The 19,654-nt window shown below is 41.9% G+C and overlaps 1 protein-coding gene across 5 annotated transcripts; it reads left to right on the forward strand.

Annotated features, from left to right (window-relative positions):
- Positions 1-864: 864 nt before the first annotated feature.
- On the forward strand, positions 865-15,757 carry fyco1b (FYVE and coiled-coil domain autophagy adaptor 1b). Of its 5 annotated transcripts, none has more exons than XM_084007164.1 (18): positions 865-921; positions 1,586-1,674; positions 1,948-2,054; positions 2,548-2,673; positions 4,074-4,180; positions 5,109-5,252; positions 6,304-6,400; positions 6,492-8,921; positions 9,466-9,558; positions 9,885-10,003; positions 10,259-10,426; positions 10,644-10,784; positions 11,580-11,788; positions 11,954-12,095; positions 12,432-12,536; positions 13,022-13,232; positions 13,528-13,637; positions 13,795-15,757. In XM_084007164.1, the coding sequence occupies exons 2-18, from the start codon at positions 1,611-1,613 to the stop codon at positions 13,868-13,870; spliced, it is 4,449 nt and encodes a 1,482-aa protein (XP_083863290.1). In that variant the 5' UTR covers positions 865-921; positions 1,586-1,610; the 3' UTR covers positions 13,871-15,757. The 5 variants fall into 5 exon arrangements, with proteins under 5 accessions (XP_083863290.1, XP_083863294.1, XP_083863291.1 ...); XM_084007168.1 differs by having other exon boundaries at positions 11,960-12,095; XM_084007165.1 differs by having other exon boundaries at positions 866-921; positions 1,583-1,674.
- The last annotated feature ends 3,897 nt before the right edge of the window (positions 15,758-19,654 follow it).

The raw sequence follows: 19,654 nt of genomic DNA on the forward strand, positions 1-19,654 counted from the left end.
AAATGATCTAAATGACCTAAATGTAAATGTAAGTGCATTTTGCATGACTGTTACCTGAATATTTCACTACAGTAGTAAACTATTGTAATTCTGACAACTTGCTAAAATGCAGGAAGTGTTGTCTTTTGTGAGACAGTCACTCCTACATTTTAATAAATTGTCACAAAAAAAGATGAAAAATATTAAATTAACAATGATATAAAAACGAAAAAAGTGGAACATTTACACATTGAATTTGGGTGAGAAAATCTGCTATTTTACAACAATGTCCTGTTAACTAAATATCAGGATCAAATAAAGAACCGATAGAGAGGAACCAGCAACAGGCTCGGTAAAAGCGGCTCCAGGCAAGCAGAGAATTGTTATTGACAATGATCATGAAGTTACAAACAGGTGTAATTGTTTGATCAGCCTCCCAGAGGACCTTAAATATTTCTTTAAATTTCTGATTACATTATTTTGTTCTTGTGGCTTGGTTGGATTTTCTCAGTTTGAAGTATTCAATATTATTCCCCCAAGAAATAATAAAACATTTTCATACAACAACAATATAATATAAATATATATATAATATCTTACCATGCATCTTGATGCCATTAGTTATTAACTGGTATTCTTTATGATATCTGGTCAAAATTCAGGCCTAACTGTGTAATCATCTTAGTTTTAGATAAAACAAAACAAAGGATATCAGACATTTTATATTTCATGAAGTAATTATGTTTATAAATGTATTTTTTTTGTTTTGTTTATTTACCATTTGTCTACTCAACCAAACTATGCAGGGGTTTCATCAGTCGCGGCTTGCTAGTGGTTCGTGCGACCTGTCAATCATCAGTTAGAGCCCGCCCCCTCCGACGGGTAGCAAGTTTCTGCTCTGTCGCCTACAAACTGGACACTCTGGACAATTACACACCACCAGTACGTTTATTATTTAACGCTTTTATTTGCTACTGAGGTGTTTCGCTTCATCTCCAACCGAGGTGCGACGGTGTGTAACTTATTTAACATGAAATGCGAACCGGAAACGAGGAGCTGAGAACAGGTGCACGAAGGGTAGCGGCTTTAACAAGTCGGTGTTTATGTCGTGGCTTGTTTCTCTCTTTTAAAGCCGTTCGGAGTTGATTTTAAGTCCGTTTTGCTGTCTTTGCTGTGGCGACGGTAGATAACAGCGAACAAACATGGTGTCCGAGGTGTTTGATAAGGACGCTGTCGCCGCAAAACAGTGATGAGATTTCACCTGTCAACGTGATGTAAATGTTGTAACCTCGTCTGACTGTCAACACATTTGTGTGGCTAACTTTACTGAGCTACTGTTACTGGGGTTTCTTCATCGTAACGCCTTCATGGATCCCGCTGGGATATTTAAAGTGTCTCCTTTGCTTTTAGACGTTTTTGGGAAGAATCCAATTTACAGGAGGGGGTGAAACTAAATCAGGGCACTACTATTTATAACGTGTACCTGCTAGTTGTAGCATCTTTGGGGATAGTTTTAACGGGATATGACGACAGTGGTTGTATCATGAGGACGTTTCTGGAATCTCCAAAATAATAATAATAATAATCTCTGTAATCCCACCAGCAGATTTTCCTGACAGCACTGCCCCACAATGGCCTCCTCCTCCTCCTCAGTTGGAGATAATCAACTGCAGAGGATAATCAGAGATCTGAATGGTAATTATGTTGCTCAACAACCATATATATTATGTTTTTAATTTGTATTTTACAATGTGTTTCCAAAAAGGGGATATCAAGGAAGAAAATAGTAGAATCTGCCAAAAGGATCTTGCTCCGACAATAATAAAACATTTATATCGGTCACAGATTTTCATCATGTTTTGTGCTGACGATAAAGAGAAAGCTGTAGATTCTACAACTTGTTTGCCTTCCGTGTGAACAACACAGGGACATACTGTGATAGTTGTGTGTTAACAACGTCTTGTTTAGATGCCGTGTCTGAGCTGAGTAAAGAACACAGCGAGGGTGGAGAACCTGTAACGGATGACAGTGCCAACCTGCACAAGTTCTTCTACAAACTAGAATACCTGCTACAGGTAAGCTCTCATATAACATGTTCAGAGTTCATCAGGGTGATCCACTGTGTGTCTTCAAAAGTTAGGAAAAAAATAAGGAAAACATATTTTGTGCCGAGCACTTTCCGTCTTTAACATTCAGGCCGAAACAAATTATTAAAATAAAATCATCAAATCAAGCATAAGCAGCCTGTGACAAGGGGTTGTAACTAAATATTGCTTTGTTACAAAGGGACACGAGTTAAAACGATTGGGAACCAGTGCTCTCAGCCAGCGATTCCCAACCTTTTATTGGTTGTGAATCGTTGAAATGAAAGAGTGAACACAAAGGGGGAAGCTGTGAATATTTCCTAATGGAAAAAGTCAGAAAAAACATTATAAAATGTGACTTGTGACTTATTCATTCACCGTTTCCATAACGCCGTGTCAGACAGACCTGTTGTGCAACCCCAACCTCTTGAAGCCATCATATTCTAATTATGCAATAACAAGATGATGTTTGTTTCTTTTTTAGTTTGACCAGAAGGAGAAGACAACGTTTCTTGGTCAGAGGAAAGACTACTGGGATTATTTCTGCGACTGCCTGATTAAGATCAAGGGAGCTAACGATGGCATCCGTTTTGTTAAGTCCATCCCTGAGGTAATCCTGCCCTGCAGCACACACGCACACACAGTCACCCTCGGTGCCTCGGCCCTGCCGTGTCGACGCATGGAGACACACAAATACACGCAACCATGTAACTAATCCTCTGGTGAGTCAGGTGCAGTAAGACTCATTCATTTGCCGCCTCACATCTTGTTCCTCACCTCTTTCTGTCCAGGGAATTCGCAGTGGTGAGCTTCATACTGAAATAACTAGTTGAATTAGTCCTAGTTTGTACTATATTGCATGTGTTTGCTTGTCTATTATCTGGTATAAAGTATTATTTATAAATCAAATGTTTTATATACATTTTGCCCCGTTGGCATATACAAGCCATGTTTTTTCCTCGCTAATATGACTGCAGGTTACAAATGTTTTCACCATTAATGAATAAATAAAATGTAAGAAAAAATCACAGTTTCCTAAAGCCCAAATGTGACCAACAGTCATGAACCTTAAAGTATTCAATTGACTATAATATGACAAAGAATAGCATCCTCACATTTGAGGGGGTATACCTGCAATTTTTTCTCTTCTTTATTTAAAAAAGCCTGTTACAATGAATCCGATTCAGATTTGAATGATTGTTTAGCTCTAGTGCAGTGCAATTAGTGAAGCATATCGCTTGTGTTACGTTTCCAGCCGCCACTACTGTTTTTCTTTAAAAAGTCACACAGTTTGGTCATTGAACAGCTGAGTGATCATTTCTTCTGGTCACATTACTTTTACTCCTCTTATACTCTTCTTTTTTTCTTGCCGGTCAGTCTCTGGCGTGATTCAGTCTCCAGCTGGTGTCCTTCTGGTAGATATGTGGGTCTGTTGTCTGATCTAAATCTCCATCTGCTAATCTATTGGAGGGTCTGGAGAGAGAGTGTACATTACCGACTATGTAGTAGTGACTTGTAAACGTTCTGTAGGCGTTCTTAAATGTTCCGTGCCGGGACACGTTCTGACTTGAGCTGAAATTAGAATATCAACAGAAAACTAAACAACAACAATATTGGTTGTGTTTGAGTCATTTGTCAAGCAATATATATATATATATAGATAGATAGATAGATAGATAGATAGATAGATAGATAGATAGATAGATAGATAGATAGATAGATAGATAGATGATACTGACTGGCCTATAAAAGAACACTTACTGGCTATTGAGTTCAGTCACATTGCTGTGTGTGTGTGTGTGTGTGTGTGTGTGTGTGTGTGTGTGTGTGTGTGTGTGTGTGTGTGTGTGTGTGTGTGTGTGTGTGTGTGTGTGTGTGTGTGTGTGTGTGTGTGTGTGTGTGTGTGTGTGTGTGTGTGTGTGTGTGTGTGTGTGTGTGTGTGTGTGTGTGTGTGTGTGTGTGTGTGTGTGTGTGCTGAAGTACTAAGTGTATATTTTTGTGTGTCCTCAGTTGAAGACATCACTGGGGAAAGGAAGGGCCTTCATCCGCTACTCACTCGTTCACCAGCGGCTTGCTGACACACTGCAGCAGTGTCTCGTTAACCAGAAGGTCACATGGTCAGAGGACACACACGCAACACACACACTTGATATATTTTTGAAGAGATGTCATGTCTCACACTGTTGACTTATCATACTTTACAGTGTGAGGATTTGTTGTTTAGGAAGTGTGACTCTCCCTTCCTGATTTACTTCTTATTTCTGTTTTACACAGAAAACACGAGAGCCATAAAGTCTTAACCCTACAGTCCCCTCTCACTTCCTCAGTGCTTCATCAAACCAAATGTCAGTTTACTTTACAGTATAATCTTTGTTGTTTGACATAGTTTCTCAGGAGTGTGTGTAATAGCCAGGCGACGACCTCCAGTTATGAAAAGTGAAGCCAACACTGAAGTGCCTTAAACTTAGATTCTCTTTGCTCTCCTTCATTCTCCTCTGGTTGCAAAATTCTAATTGCATGGAAGTCTAAGAGAAAATGGCTTTAATACTTCTCACTTGATTTATTACTTAAGTGAATATTGTAAACTTGAGTCTCAATGACTAGTTTCAAGTCTTCTACAATAAAGAATGACGTCCAAATCGTAAATTATGGTCCCCTTTAGAGTCAAATAGACGATGAAGCAGGGGATGCTTTAGGGGGCGTGGCTACGTTGACAGGTCAAAACCACATTGTCATAGACTGTAAAATCATAGACTGTACCTCGACGTTCCCCTTTGGTTTGTGGAGTACCAATTTGATACCTTAGGTTCAGCGACCAAAGTGTTTGATTTAATAATCAATATTTGCCATTTGAGAAACCCAGGTAAGAGTCGGAATTCTTATCAGTTATTTTTCTCTCGTACCACTAGAAAATAAATGTACCATTGCATGTCCCTGCATGGGATCAGCGAAACTTATATAGTATAAACATAATGTGTCAAATAAAAGAAATGTGTGTGTTCTTGTCCTCAGTATTGCCTTTTTGTTTGATTTCCTCCCACTCAGTGACTGGTATTATGCCCGGAGTCCCTTCCTCAAGTCTCACCTCACTGCTGACATAATCAACCATCTTTATGAGCTCAACCAGATCCAATTTGACGTGGCAGCCAGAGGTTACGACCTTGATGCAGATTGGCCATCCTTCGCGAGGTAACCAATATCTACATTTATGTGTTAACGCTTTTAAAATCTGTTTTCTCTTGAGTTAAAACACGAAATACATTTTTGAATATTACTGTGTTGAAAAATAAGAAAACAGTCACTTCTCTGTAGCTTCTCATTCTTCCGCCTCGGGCTTGGAAGGTATTTGTAAATTGATCGGAGTAATTTGAAATAACATCCCAGTTTAGTGCAGCTAATGTAGAATTGTGCTGAAGGAATATTGGGTATTTCACAACTTGAAGTAACACTTAATTATCTGATCACTCTGCATGTTCACAGCTCTTTTTTTGTGCGTGTAAATGTGTGTCTGAGTGTCAGTGTGTGCCAACGACGTGTGAACGCTGATCACCGTTCCTCACGTCAAACACCTTTGCAAAAACTTTTCACCTCCCCTGTCATCAATTTGCAGGCCCTCCATAGGCAGCGGACACAGATTTTTAAACGCATAATTTGTGTTGTTGTTGCGCATCACATCATTGCGGTTATTGTTTGAATTGTACGATATAATGCAGAGCAGCAACACCTACAACAACACAAACTATTTCTGTAAGATTTACCTGAGAAAGGGTTGGATCAACACCTGCTGGACACATTATGAGCATGGATGGAGTTTATTTCCTTACGAATGCAGTATTTCTTTTAAGGCCTTCTGTGCATTAGACTGTGTAGATACAGTATGCCTCTTCTTTTTTAAGTTTCATTCAAGCAAGGACTTGAGGGCAAAAGCAGTACTTTTTCCACACTTTTCTCATAAGTTTTGAGCTCTCTAGCTATTGCATCATTGCCTGGTTCTTTCTGGGGACACACTGAAATAGTATGTACTTGGTATTTGTGTTGTGTCATGTCAAATTTGTCACTGAAAAATATGAAGAAAGTAGGGGAATACACAGTGTTACTGTAGAATCACTACTCCTTTCTGTCAACTTAAGTTCCTCCTTTGTATATACATTTTTTTTTTTATCAGTTGGATGTCACGTTTGTCTCTTCGTATTCATCAGGCGTTAATGATATTAATGTTTGGTATCTCGTTATGTCCAAGGCGAACATTAGGCACCGCCTCGCCTGCATTCATGTGGAGGCCTCCCAGTCGCTGCTCCAGCATCACCAGTCTTGTTAGCAGCTACTCACACTCACAGGTACTCACATACTCAATAGACAATCCTGCACACATATTTGAATAAGTGACATGTTGAACTTTAAAGCGTTTTTGTTCCATTCACTGACCAGGCGCAGGAGTTTCTCCCAATCTCAGACCTGAATCACAGTCTCCTGGGTGAACTGGGGGAACTGGGGGAACCCTCTCCCTGCAGCATCGCAGAGAACCTCTGCATTGAGCTCGACCAGTCCGAGCTCAGACAGCAGGAGCTTCTGGCTCAGGTTCAGGAGTTGGGGAAGGAGGCTGCTGAGCTCAAGGGCGTGGTTAAAGACCTTCAAGGCCAGCTATTAGCAGCTAAGAAGTCCTTTGTAACTACAGAAGCCCAAAGTAACCAAGAAACAAATCATCAGGAGAGAGGAAATCATCTTCAAACCTCTAGGGATTTATTAAATTGTGAACTTCAAGACAGACTCACCGCTTCTGAGGATAAAAATATGGAGCTTCTCTCAAAGTTGGATGAGGCGCTTAACGAAAAGGGGCAACAAGCCGCTAGCTACCGCGACTCGGCGTGGAAAATCCAGGAGCTCCTGGATAAACTGAAGACAGCGGAGGAGGAGAGGTTGGAGGCAAAGAGAGAGACTGAGGACAGGGCCAGGCACTCTGAGTGTCTCAGCCAGGAACTAAAACTCAGGGAAGAAGAGTTGAGGAACAGTGAGGAGAAGCTGGCCGAAGTAAAAGCCAGAGGGCATGACGAACGTGAGGAGGCGCTGAAGCGGTTGGAGGATCTCCAAAGCGCAGTAGGTCGAATTCAGGGGGCGTTGAGCTTGAAAGAGAAAGAGACGGGGAACCTGAGGGCCCAGCTTCAGGACCTACAAGCGTCACTGGAGTGCAGAGAACGGCAGGCGGACGACCTCAGGAAGCGGCTGCATGAGGAGAGGGAGGAGGTAGATCAGAGATGTAGCATGAGTTGTAGCCAGAATGAGGAACTTGAGGGCCAGCTGCAGGATGTAAGAAGAGCTCTGAATAACAGAGAGAAAGAGCTTGCCTTTAGTTCGGAGAAAATCAACCATTTAGAGGAGCAGTTAGAGAAGCTAAATGCAGAGAAAGAAAGTCTGAGCTCCAGAATTGCTGATAATGAACTTGTTTCCTCTGAGAACCTTGAGGACTACAAAACCCAATGCAGCAGTCTCATGGAAATAAACGCTAAGCTACTCCAGACGGTTGAGAAGAGTGAGGGGAGCATTACAGAGCTGACAGAGAGCCGGGCAGCCTTGTTGGACCAGCTAGCTTCTTTCAGGGCTTCCGAAAAGCACTTAAAAAGCCGAGTTGAGGCCGCGAACATATGTGTAGAAGATAGGGAGAAGAAGCTTCTAGATGAAAACCTGCATTTGGAAGAGATTGCCCAGAAGGCGCTCGTTCAGAAGGAAGTATCTGATGCTCAATTAATGAAGCTAGAGCACGAGAATGGGGAGCTTGTTGAAGCTCAGTCCTCGTTGAAGAAACAGTTGGCCAAAACCCAACAGGAAGTGGACTCACTCGCGGCCAAATCTGCACAGTTGGACAAGAACCTCATCGTGTCCCAAAGAAGCCAAGCAGAGTTACTTGAAAAACTCCAGGAAAATGAAACTAAACTGAGAGACCAGACGGTTGAATGTGAGCATCTGCAAGCGAGAGCTGAGGAGCTGGAGAGCAGGACTGGGGAGATGCACGCCGAGAAAGGAGCTGCAGAGAGCAATGAAAAAATGCAGAAGCTTCACGATGAGCATCAGACATCCTCAATGGAAGCCAAAGAGGCTCCGTTCAGGCTAGTTATCGCTGAGGCTCAACTGGAGCTCAATCTAAGGGAGGTGCACCGGCTCCAGGAGGAAGTGGTGGAGCTCAGGGCTCAGCTTCTAGCCGGAACTGAGGAGAGGATGAAGGTTCAGGCACGGCAGGAGGTGACGGAGTCCTCCAAAGAGGACCTCCGTGTCTTAGCAGAGCAGCTCAAAGCTCAGGTAGAGGAGCTAAACCGGCGGCACGTGGATGAAATTCTACGATCCCGGGAACGAGAAGATGCTCTTATCCGGGAGCGAGACGGTGAGGCTCAGGCTCGAGCAGGTCTGGCTGCAGAGGTGACGGCCTCCAGAGAGGAGCTCAATAGACTGAAGCTGCGCTATGAGGCTTCGTGCCTGGAAAACAGCGAATCCAGGGAGGCGCTGCATCGAGCGAACACAGAAACGGCAGAACTCGGTGTGCATGTCTGTATGCTGACCGCTGAGAACGAAGAGGCGCGTCTGCGCTGGGAGGGCGTGTCAACGCGACTGCAGGAGCTGGACGAGGAAGCGGCTCGGGAGACGGAGAGGCTGAATGCCAGGATGGAGCAGCTGAGTCAGGAGAACCAGCAACTCCTCGGCAGACTCCATAACGAGGAGGGGCTGTTGGCAACCAAGCAGGGGCTGCAGGACAAGCTGAGCGAAGTCAAACAGGAGGCCGAAGCTGTGCAGGAGAGGAGCCAGGAGGAGATCCAGGCACTCCGCTTCCAGCTCAGCAGCCAAGACTTGAGCAACAACAGCCAGCTCCAGGTCAGCGACGGTACAAACAGGTCACAGTGTGTTTACATGCACTTAAGTTACAGTTACATTGGGCTTTCTCTTGTAAGCGAAACCTCAACCCGCAAGAAACCTGGTATTTCATAATCAGACCTTGAGAAACCCGTTTCCTTCAGCTCAATATCTAACTAGGTTTGTGGACTTCAGAGAATTGAGAGTTTCCTGTGAAAAGGAGAGCTCATTAGATGTAGTAAGTTACTACATCTAATGAGCTCTCCTTTTCACTATTAGTAACGCAGCTTCATATTTTAAAATAATGAAAAAAAGTAGCCTATAAATCTGCATTCCAATGCTGAACATTTAACCATAAAATGCAAGCACATTTGTGCTGTGAGGAAAAGCCTGTATATTTACAATAACCAGGTTACTACAGTGCAGCTGGACGTGGTTACTAATGTGCATTTAATCACACTGCTTCATTGTTTTATTTTGGGTAATATCAGCGAAGCTACTGTGATATCTGATTTAATCAATTTCATTTAGTCATCCATTGGTTCATGTATGTATTTTCATACAGGTTGTGGATCAAAAGTTAGAGGAAGTGAAATTACAGCTGACGACTGAGAGAGAGAAAGTGGGCGACCTGGAAGACAAATTCAGTCAGCTTGAGGTGAGAGGACACACTGATTCCAGATAAGCCAAAAAGTTTTGGTATCCCATCATAATGAGGTTATTCCGGCCCGTCTAATCACTAAAGCAGTCTAAGGATGTTTTAATAGATGGTAGTGTAAATGGTTAGTTAGCTGAGAACAATGCAACATGGAGCCTCAGACCGAATGCATTTATATACACCTCCGTGTCTAGGATTGATAAATGAAAACAGAAATTCTAGTTAGATTGTCTCTATCGATAATTGAAGCAATCATAACATTATGGTCACAGACATAATTCACAAAGAACCGGGAATAATGTCTTGCTTTGCCGTACTGATTGCAGGCTGAGAATCAGAGATATTGCAAACAGATTGAGGAGAAAAACATCCAGATGGCCGATTTGGAAAATCTCATCCAGCAGAAAGGAGACGAGATAATCCATCTGAAAGAGAATTTATCAAGGTGAGATACTGTATTCATAATCACACATTTTGGACTGAATTACAGCTCTGTGAAAAATGTTTTTAATCTGACGTGTTTAGATCAGAATGTTTATTTTTCATTTAGCATGCCTCACCGAGGAATTTGTCATACTTCTGTGCTCCCATTTAAAATTCAGGCCTAAAAATAGCAACGGCATGGACACATCCTTGTGTTTTTTGGACACGAATCAGCCCCTGTGTGTGTGTGTGTGTGTGTGTGTGTGTATATATGCAGGTCTGAGGATGGTCTAACAGCGGCTCAGCGAACCTGTCAGGAAATGAGTGATAATCTACGGAGAGTCACACAAGACAGACAGAGCGTTGATCTTAAGACGTCTGCTGAACTCGATGATCTTTACCGCACCAAAATCAATTTGGAGGAACGGCTTGTGGAACTCATCAGGTATGAACGCGGATGTAGTCTGATCAATCATTTGCATGTTTGTTTGATTTTGCTAGTGAGGTTAATGTGATTTAAACATGCGCAATACAGTGTTGAAAGTTAGTTGCCTAATGCCTTATGGGGTTTTTTTTTCATAAGGCCACAAACAAGCCACCTAGATTGTGTAATCTGCAGAATACGGTGCATAATCACACATGCTTGCTGGTGCTCTCTGCAGGGAGAAAGATGCTCTATGGCAGAAGTCCGACGCCCTTGAGTTTGAGCAGAAACTGCGGGATGAGGAGACGGAGAGGGACGTAAACTACTGTCTGGGCTGCCACAGTCAGTTCAGCTGGTTGCTCCGCAAGCACAGCTGCAGGTGAGATGTTGCTCTATATGATCAAATATACTATTATAAATCACCAGGTCAACCAATGAAACGAGGCAAGGCAACTTTATTTGTATAGCACATTTCATACACAAGGCAGTCTCAAAGTGCTTCACATTATAAAAATATCATACAATAAAGTGAAAAAAAATTAAAAGAAAATAAGGCAAAATTAAAATGCATAGAAAACCCCTAATTTCACTGCTACTCATTGTAATCCAGTAGTGTTATGATAAACTGTTATGAAATCATCAATTTATACACCACACACTCAAACATGTAAACATAGCAAAAAATAAAAACATTCATGCGTGCATGATGGCCACCAAAATGACATTTCCCTTTTTGATTGTTTCGGTCCAGACAGTGAAATGTCCAATGACATTTTGCTTCTGTGTTTCACTTCACATTTTCCACTGACCGATTGTGAGCCAATAGGAAGGTAAAAAATAACTGACACAGCCAATCGGATGATCGTCATCCACGCCCTACACAAATGTCTGGCTGTTGCTTCATATTCAGGAAGTGTGGTTCCTTTTTGTAAAGGTCAGTCTGACTCCTAGGGATGTAAGGATATATCAATGGAATGGAGAAAAGCGATGTTGTCTGATCTGTTTTGATTCTACAAAAAAAAAAACCCTATTGATTTTTAATTCATACATACATACATAACAATAAACTATAGGAACGAATTTGAAATATACTCCATAAAAAGCTTTACTCACTTCCATACTAGCAAAAATCTACATTTTAAATCTATCTCAATCCTATTATGACTATTCCCAGACTGTGTGGGCGTCCCTTCTGCTACTACTGCTGCAGTAACACGGTGAGCACCCAGCAGGGCGGCCCCAGAGAGCGCTGCTGCAGCGACTGTTACAACCAGCACAGTGCAGTGGTAGAGCGCCACCCACAGGAGGAAGTGACTACCAGCACACCGGGGACACCGTTCCGTCGTTTTCTGCAGGCTGGGAGAGCTGTGACCAGTGGTTCAGGTAACAATACACCGTGTGTTTGTGTGTGTGTGTGTGTGTGTCTCTCATGCACACACTCTGAAGGAGTGTGAAATGCTGAGGTAAATACACACTTCAGTTGGTGTGTTGCACAGTACAGTCAGCATATAAAACACAATAATAAACGTGTTAATGTGTATTTTTTAGGAGCAGATGAAGGTGAAAAGCAGGACGACGGCGTTTTTGACATCATCACAGAGGAGGAGGTGAGCGGCGTCTACGACAGTGACTCCCTCTCTTTTGCCACCGCCTGCTCTCCTGGACACGGACAGCAGGGGGCAGCACAGCTGTAAGTATCACACACGTTCACTCACAGGGGGAGTCAGAGTGTGTGGCACAGTCCGCAAACCACCACGTTTACAACCTGCCGCCCTCAAAACCATCTGTTCAGTCTAATCTTCATTTAGTTCAGGATATCACAGAAAACTGGAAATATTTCTATACTTTAGTACTATGTGTATGTTTTGTGTACTGTGAGCCACATCAAAGACACCTTTCCTTTGCCTAGGGACAGCATTTTAAATTACAGTGAGTTATGATTAGATCTTTTGACACTTAAAAAGGGAAACAAATGAATACAAATTAATTTGACATTTTATGCATGAAAATATCCAACACTTTCTAGAAACAGCAGCACCAGTGCAGGAGACCTCACATCAGAAGATACTGAGGACTTCAGCGCTGCAGTACAGGATGCAGAGATCTGCCTGCTAAAGTCTGGAGACCTCACGTGAGTTCTGCATGCAAGTGAAGGTTACACTGGAGTCCTGAGAGCAGCGGGGTTGCGTTAACGCGCGGGTGCTTTCGCAAGGTTACACTGTACACTTTCCCAAGGAAGTTTCTCATGTATTCCTCCGGTGAAGACTTTGCACTGGATTACCAAAATGGGAAGTGAAACCTGAAGCTAATTCATGTGTCGCGTGGACGGCTTCCCCAAATGTTGTTGCTACATGTTGTGAGACATGTATTTTGAGTAAGTTGAAAGCTTCATAACTTCGTGTGACTTCTGTGAAGATCTTCTCCCCAGAATAAAATATATTGTTCATTTAAAGCGGAACACAATTCATAATACACTTCCGTCTGTTTATGGGGCTTGAATACTACTGCATACGTCATGTGGAAACGGTTATAGAAAGCACATAATACACAAATAGATAAAAAGACTTTATGCGTCTGTGAACTTTGTTGCATCCTGTTTTATTCCCCGGGCTGCAGGCTCTCCGTCCACTTCACGGTGGATGACATCTCCGGGTTTGGGGACAGCTCCCGAGAGCTCTTCATCAAGTCCAGCTGTTACAGCACCATCCCCATCACCATGAGCGGCCCCGGTCCCACCGTCTCCTGGACGTTCACCTCCGAGCCGAAGAGCATCTCCTTCAGTGTGGTCTACAGGGAGAGTACAGAGACGCCACTGGAGCAGGCCAAGGTGAGACACCAGTGTATGAATACAGGAAATACTTCTATGACACAAAACATACCGGCTGGATACGCATCACCAAAGTTAACAGTTTTCAGGTCAGGACAAGACAGCGACTTGCCCAACAGCTCCTATGAAAGAAACCTACAAAGATCCAATATGCTGATTCTGAACGGGACTGAGATTTGATGAAATGCTTGTCATTCTTTTACCCTCTCAGATATCTACCTAATATATGCAGAAATGTGTTTATGTGCTGTAGTTCTGAATGTCAAACAAGTATCCTATCCTTTGCTCTCCGCAGGTCTTGATCCCACTGACTCGCTGTAACTCTCACAAAGAGACAATCCAGGGGGAGCTGAAGGTCAGAAACCCTGGAGAGTACACCCTCGTCTTTGACAACTCTTTCTCCAGGTGAGTGAGCTACGTGTGCTACGTGTGCTACGTGTGAGAGCTTTGTGTGTTTATTAGAAATCCTGTTTACTCTTGAGCACAAACCGGACCTCTAGTCGGCTGGAAAGGGAGGAGCAACCGTAAAGAAAACATTCCTTTTGTGTTCCCTGTTAAACAGGTTCATCTCAAAGAAAGTGCTGTATCACCTGAGTCTAGACAAGCCCGTGGTCTACGATGGAACTGACCTTCTCTGAGTGTGACAGGAGGGAGGAGGAGCAGGTGTGAAACTGACAAACATTCAGGGTTTTTAAGCTCATGCACGTAGCTTGGAGGCGACAGAGTCAGAGTCCACTGACCGACCTCAATGAAGGCTTACGGCATTTTAAGAAAACAATGAAGTAAAGCGATGTTACACTATTGAATGCGAGCATGCACTACTTTTTATAAGAGCCTGACGGTGTAGTTTAAATGTAGCATTAAGGGTACCAGACTGCACTCCGACATGACTGGAGGATTGTTGCATATTTGTGTGCATAAAGTAAGATCACTGTCTAATGTGCTCTTAGTACAAAAAACATTACCCAGAAGGAGCAGGAGATGTGGTTAAAATCCTCTATCATGGTATGTGTCATTTTATATTGTGATATCAGTATTCATGATTTAATAAATTCAATGAGAAAATGTTTATGAATTAAAGAAACCAGACAGAAATGTAGCCTTTTTTTTAATTATCGACGGAATAAAATTTGTCACAAATCATCACATTAATGAAAAGAATAACAACATAGGAATACAATGTTGCCATGAATCATATTCTGCTCATTGATTAGTAACATTAGCCACAATGGCCTTATACACCCGGAGATATTAAAGCAAGAACTACCACACTATAAATAGTTAGGCTAAATATCTGAATCCACCACAGAGCCATGACTGGACACAAGACATCTAAAACTTTAACTTCTGATCCAAACTGAATTTGTTTGAGCTGTGTCAGCATGTAATGTAACTAAATCTTTAAAACGATGTGTGGATATCAGAAGCTAAAGCACATCTATTTCAAAGATCATGCTCATTTCGCATCATCTTTCAATGTGTTGCCTTTTCAACTGTCAGAAATGAAGCTGTTATACCACCATCATTCAATTTTAATTGTCTTCAGGAAACACACTAAGAATGTGCACACATTTCCCTGATTTAACCTCTCAAAGGTAAAAAGAACCGGGAGCACATATCAGTTAAAATAAATATTTAGTTTGTACTGGAATCCTCACTAATGCTTTGACAAACAATGATGCATTACACTTAGTGAAGAGAGCAGCTGAACTGACATTTTCTCACGACAAACATAAAGCCTTCAGATGATTTGTTTTAGGAAAACAAACATGATTATGAGAAGAAAACATTTTCTTTATAGAGTGCTTTTCTAGATGGGATGTTTGTTCTCCAATACGGTTGGTAACTGTTGCTGTGTGACGTTCTGCAGTGTGTCAAACAGAAATATGAATCTCAGCATACAGCCTTCAGATAATACAAGTCCAAAAATCACTTTTATACTTGTCTTATATGGACCTCTTATTTGAAGGCTTGAATGTTGATATGTACCTTTTTTTTTTTTTTTTCTCTATTGTGTCTTCACTCTGGTCATGTATACAATATACTGACATATTGCTTGATTTCACACATTTCTTCCACTATTCTTAAACTATTTTGTAAGTTGTATTTTGAAGATGACACGAGGAAGAATATTTGGAAAATGTCAAATGCACTTACACATTATGAAGAGTGATATATTGCCAAAAATAAAATCCATATTTTGTTGTCCTTGAATGGGAAAATCTATTTAAAGGCATTGCAACATCACTGCTGCTTAATGCACTTTTTGAAAGGGCTTTTTGTCAGTTTGTATCCCATGAGCCTTTGTGCCAGCTGATGAATGTTTTTCTTTTCATTTGTATTTAGCGAGCGTGTGACTGTAGATGTTTACTGCTGGATCTTTCAGTGGGAAGCTTTCACTCTCTGACTCAGACTGTAAATGATTGTTGACAAATGTTTTATTGAAATATCATTTACATAGTCAAAGGGTTATAATTGAATGGATTTAAGATTGTGAAAAAATAAATAAGGAGTGTGTGATATTATTATCATTTTTGCGGTCTTTTTGAGAAGAAACCCTGAAAACCGGTGGAGGGTTTGCCTTTATGTGATCCCTTAAACTTCTTTTAACAAACAAATTCCTACAAAACTATTCCCATAAAGCTCAGCACCTTTTTGTGTGGCGCTAATTAGCGAATGTTTGCCTGTTTAACTGTAATATGCTAGTTATCATTGTGAGCATGAAACGGCAGCATGCTGATGTTAGCTTGGTTTAGCCGACCGCCCCGCTGTGCCTAATGGCCGCACCGTCGTATCCGAGTTATTGCATTAACGAGCGACTTGTAAATAGCATCCACGTCCACATCCAAGTCATAATTACAGTGGGACACATTTTATTCTGAAGGCTCTGAGATACAAGGAAGTGTCTAAAAAACCAACAAATACAAAACTGTAAAATCATTCTTTCCAACCTTCGTTAAAGCAGTTAAATGGACAAGGTGTCGTATTGTCGATGCGTCGTTATAATCCTCGTTTGAGCAACTCTCGGCAAAGCAAGGCCGTTTTGTTTATAGAGCATCATTCAGACACGAGGCAATCCAAAGAGCTTCGCAGTAGGATGGAAATATATTAGGCAGGAGATGTTAGCAAATAAAGAGACCAACAAAAAACATAAAAACAAAAAGCCAAAGCAAGCAAATTAACTGTATAATCGTCTACATAATGTGAACACAGCAAACATCCACTCTTACAGAGCTGCTAGCATACAACATGTATACTCAATACTGTTTTTTATTTAAAAATATTTGGAAGATACAGGCAGTTTGTTTTATTTTTTTGCAGCTGCGATCAGCTCTTCCGTTTGCTTTGTGCACTGCATTCTGGGACTCTGACAGTTTAAGTATGCGTACCTTCCTTTTCTCAAAACCTGCTTAGATTTAATAAGTCGTGTTTGGGACAGAGCCCATGACTTATTTAAGGATCACATTGCAAGCATGTGTGTGCACATGCTTGCAATGTGCACACACATGCTTGCGTTCACATGCACGCTTACTCGCCCGTGTGCGCGTTTTTCTGAGCAATCACGAGTGCATCGTGAGTCTGTGCTGAAGGTATTGTTCTTCTAAGGTGTTCGTCTGAGAGATGGTGTTTATGTCGCAAAGACCATTCTGTTTCTCAAGGTTAATGATCTCATTGTGAATCATGTCACATCCCCCTCCTCCTGGACTCCTGCTGCCTCCACCGACTTGGTCATTCGCTGTGTGTGTGTGTGTGTGTGTGTGTGTGTGTGTGTGTGTGTGTGTGTGTGTGTGTGTGTGTGTGTGTGTGTGTGTGTGTGTGTGTGTGTGTGTGTGTGTGTGTGTGTGTGTGTGTGTGTGTGTGTGTGTGAGTGTGTGAGTGTGTGTGTGTGTGTGTGCTGAATGCTAATGCTAATGCAGCGCAGAATACACGTGCATGTAATCAATTCACAGATGCTGACGTTAACACACACATAAGTATGCAGAGGTAAATGCATTCTTGTGCATGCATATAATACGCACATATTCACTCTCCATCTTGAGCAATATCATTTTCCCGCTCACATGATTCTGTGAATGTGCATCCTCTCTCCCGCTCTAATCCAACATGATGAACAACATGCCTCAACCTCTCCTCACTTTGACAGTTTCACAGGAATTTGCGGTAATTCTGCAACTTTTGCTTAATAGAATTTGTCCGACTTCCTTTTTTCTAAAAGAAAAGAGAAACACTCTTATAATCAAGGTCTTGCTGCTTGTCAAACGTCGCTGTTCAAAACACATTTTGCGACGTTTTTTCCCCCCACAGAGAACCAAAGAGCGCCAAGTTGCGTTCCTGAAACGTGTCGTAAATCTTTTGTCTGGGGTGCTCTTGTGTGAAGCCGTGCACTCTTCACAGTAAAACCCCTCAAGCCGTTAAAAAAAGAAGTCTGTCAGTGGTTGAAGGAGACATAATGAAATAATTACACCCACTTAAAGACAGATAATCTCCCTTTTTAGACTCCCATAAACGCCTTCTGCCATATCTCAGTGCCTACAGTTATAATATTTTATGATTTCATCCATCATATAATATTTTTAATTGTTTGAAGTTACTTCAAACACATTTGTAATTTCTATAGATGTTTCTGTTTTCACTGCTGCATCTCCAATCTGCCCTTTGGATACAAATCAGGTGAATGATTGATTGAGCACTTTCATCAACAGCAAAGGACCAGTGATTGCTGATTAAATAAAAGTAATTTATCAAAACCACAATTCACCTGTTTTTTAAGGGTTGCATTTTCAAAAATAGTAAACAAAATAGTGTGGAGTATCGCCATATATGGTTATATGTGTGCTTCTCTGTTCTATATTTTAAACCACTTTCGCCTAGAGAGTGATGGGTGGCATAAAAGGGAAAAGTGCAAATAGTAAGTTATAGGTGATTTAAAACTGTTGAGGACTGAATTTAAATGTTTACTCAGAAAAGAGGATTCACCTATGAGGGCTCCCTGGGGGCAAACATCAGCTCCTGGACCCCCTCTATGTTCTAAAGGTTTTTATATTTTATAAAAGCAAGCTATAGATCGCTTCTTGGGTCTGACAGCAATGCAACACAAAACAGGCCCTCCTGATGCACGGACAGGAAATCGATCAGTATAAACTAGAAGGGCACTCGGGGAGCGCAGACAGAATTTAATGGGCTCTTCTTTGGCGCATGCTGCACCCTTCCACCAAGCTTCGTCAAAATGGGGCCTGTATTTTTCTCCGTCTTTCTGCTGACAGACAAACCAGAAACAGAACCTTGTCGGCGGAGGTAATAAAGACAGAACATACACACAATGACACAGATAATAATGGTATATGGTTTCAAGAGAATCTATTTGTCGACATGTTTTCTACTTTCTGTGACATGGTGTTAAACTATAGAACATTGGATGCGTGTGAGATTGAAGTTGTACTGTTTTCACTTGAACCAAAATGTTTTTAAATTTTTAAAGTTTTGTTCTGAACAGAAACGGAGTGCCTTGACCTTATGCTTTAATTTCCCCATAAGGGACAATACAGCTAAAGCTATCCTACGCTACTCTACGTTACTCTACGCTACGCACCGCTATGCTACTCTACGCTACTCTACTCTATGCTACCACCACGCTACGCTATGCTACCCTACTCTACGTTACTATACGCTACTCTACTCTACGCTACGCTACCACTACGCTACTCAACTCTACTCTACGCTACCACTACGCCAGGCTATGCTACCCTACTCTATGCTACTATACGCTACTTTACTCTATGCTACCACTACGCTACTCAACTCTACTCTACGCTACCACTACGCCACGCTACGCTACTCAACTCTACTCTAAGCTTCCACTACGCCATGCTACTCTACTATACGCTACTCTACTCTAGGCTACCACTACGCCACGCTATGCTACCCTACTCTACGCTACCACTACGCCATGCTATGCTACCCTACTCTACGCTACTATACGCTACTTTACTCTATGCTACCACTACGCTACTCAACTCTACTCTACGCTACCACTACGCCACGCTATGCTACTCTACTCTACCCTATGCTAGGCTACTCTGCCTTAATTCGATGGAATACTGTTGCTGGGATGGCTGTGGGGAGGTGTTATGGTGTTGCCCTGACGTGAAGAGCTTTTGGATGCAATCACCAGTCATTCATGTTGAACGTAGAGATTCCTTACTCTTCAGCCAAGTTGTATGTTTACTCAGATTAACTTGAACTTGAGAATGAAATGCAACATACGATGCCTCCTTATATCTGCATTTCTCGCAGTAAAACAAGGCCTATTAATGAGCTGCAAAATACAGATAAGTTACAGTTAAAGTGTAGACATGAGACCCAAGTGTGGCAGCTGAAGTTCTCCAACAAAATCATAGTGGACAGAATACATTTAGGTCACA

Source organism: Eutrigla gurnardus, assembly GCF_963514095.1.
Source record: "Eutrigla gurnardus genome assembly, chromosome: 4".
In the NCBI taxonomy this organism is placed as follows: Eukaryota; Metazoa; Chordata; class Actinopteri; order Perciformes; family Triglidae; genus Eutrigla; species Eutrigla gurnardus.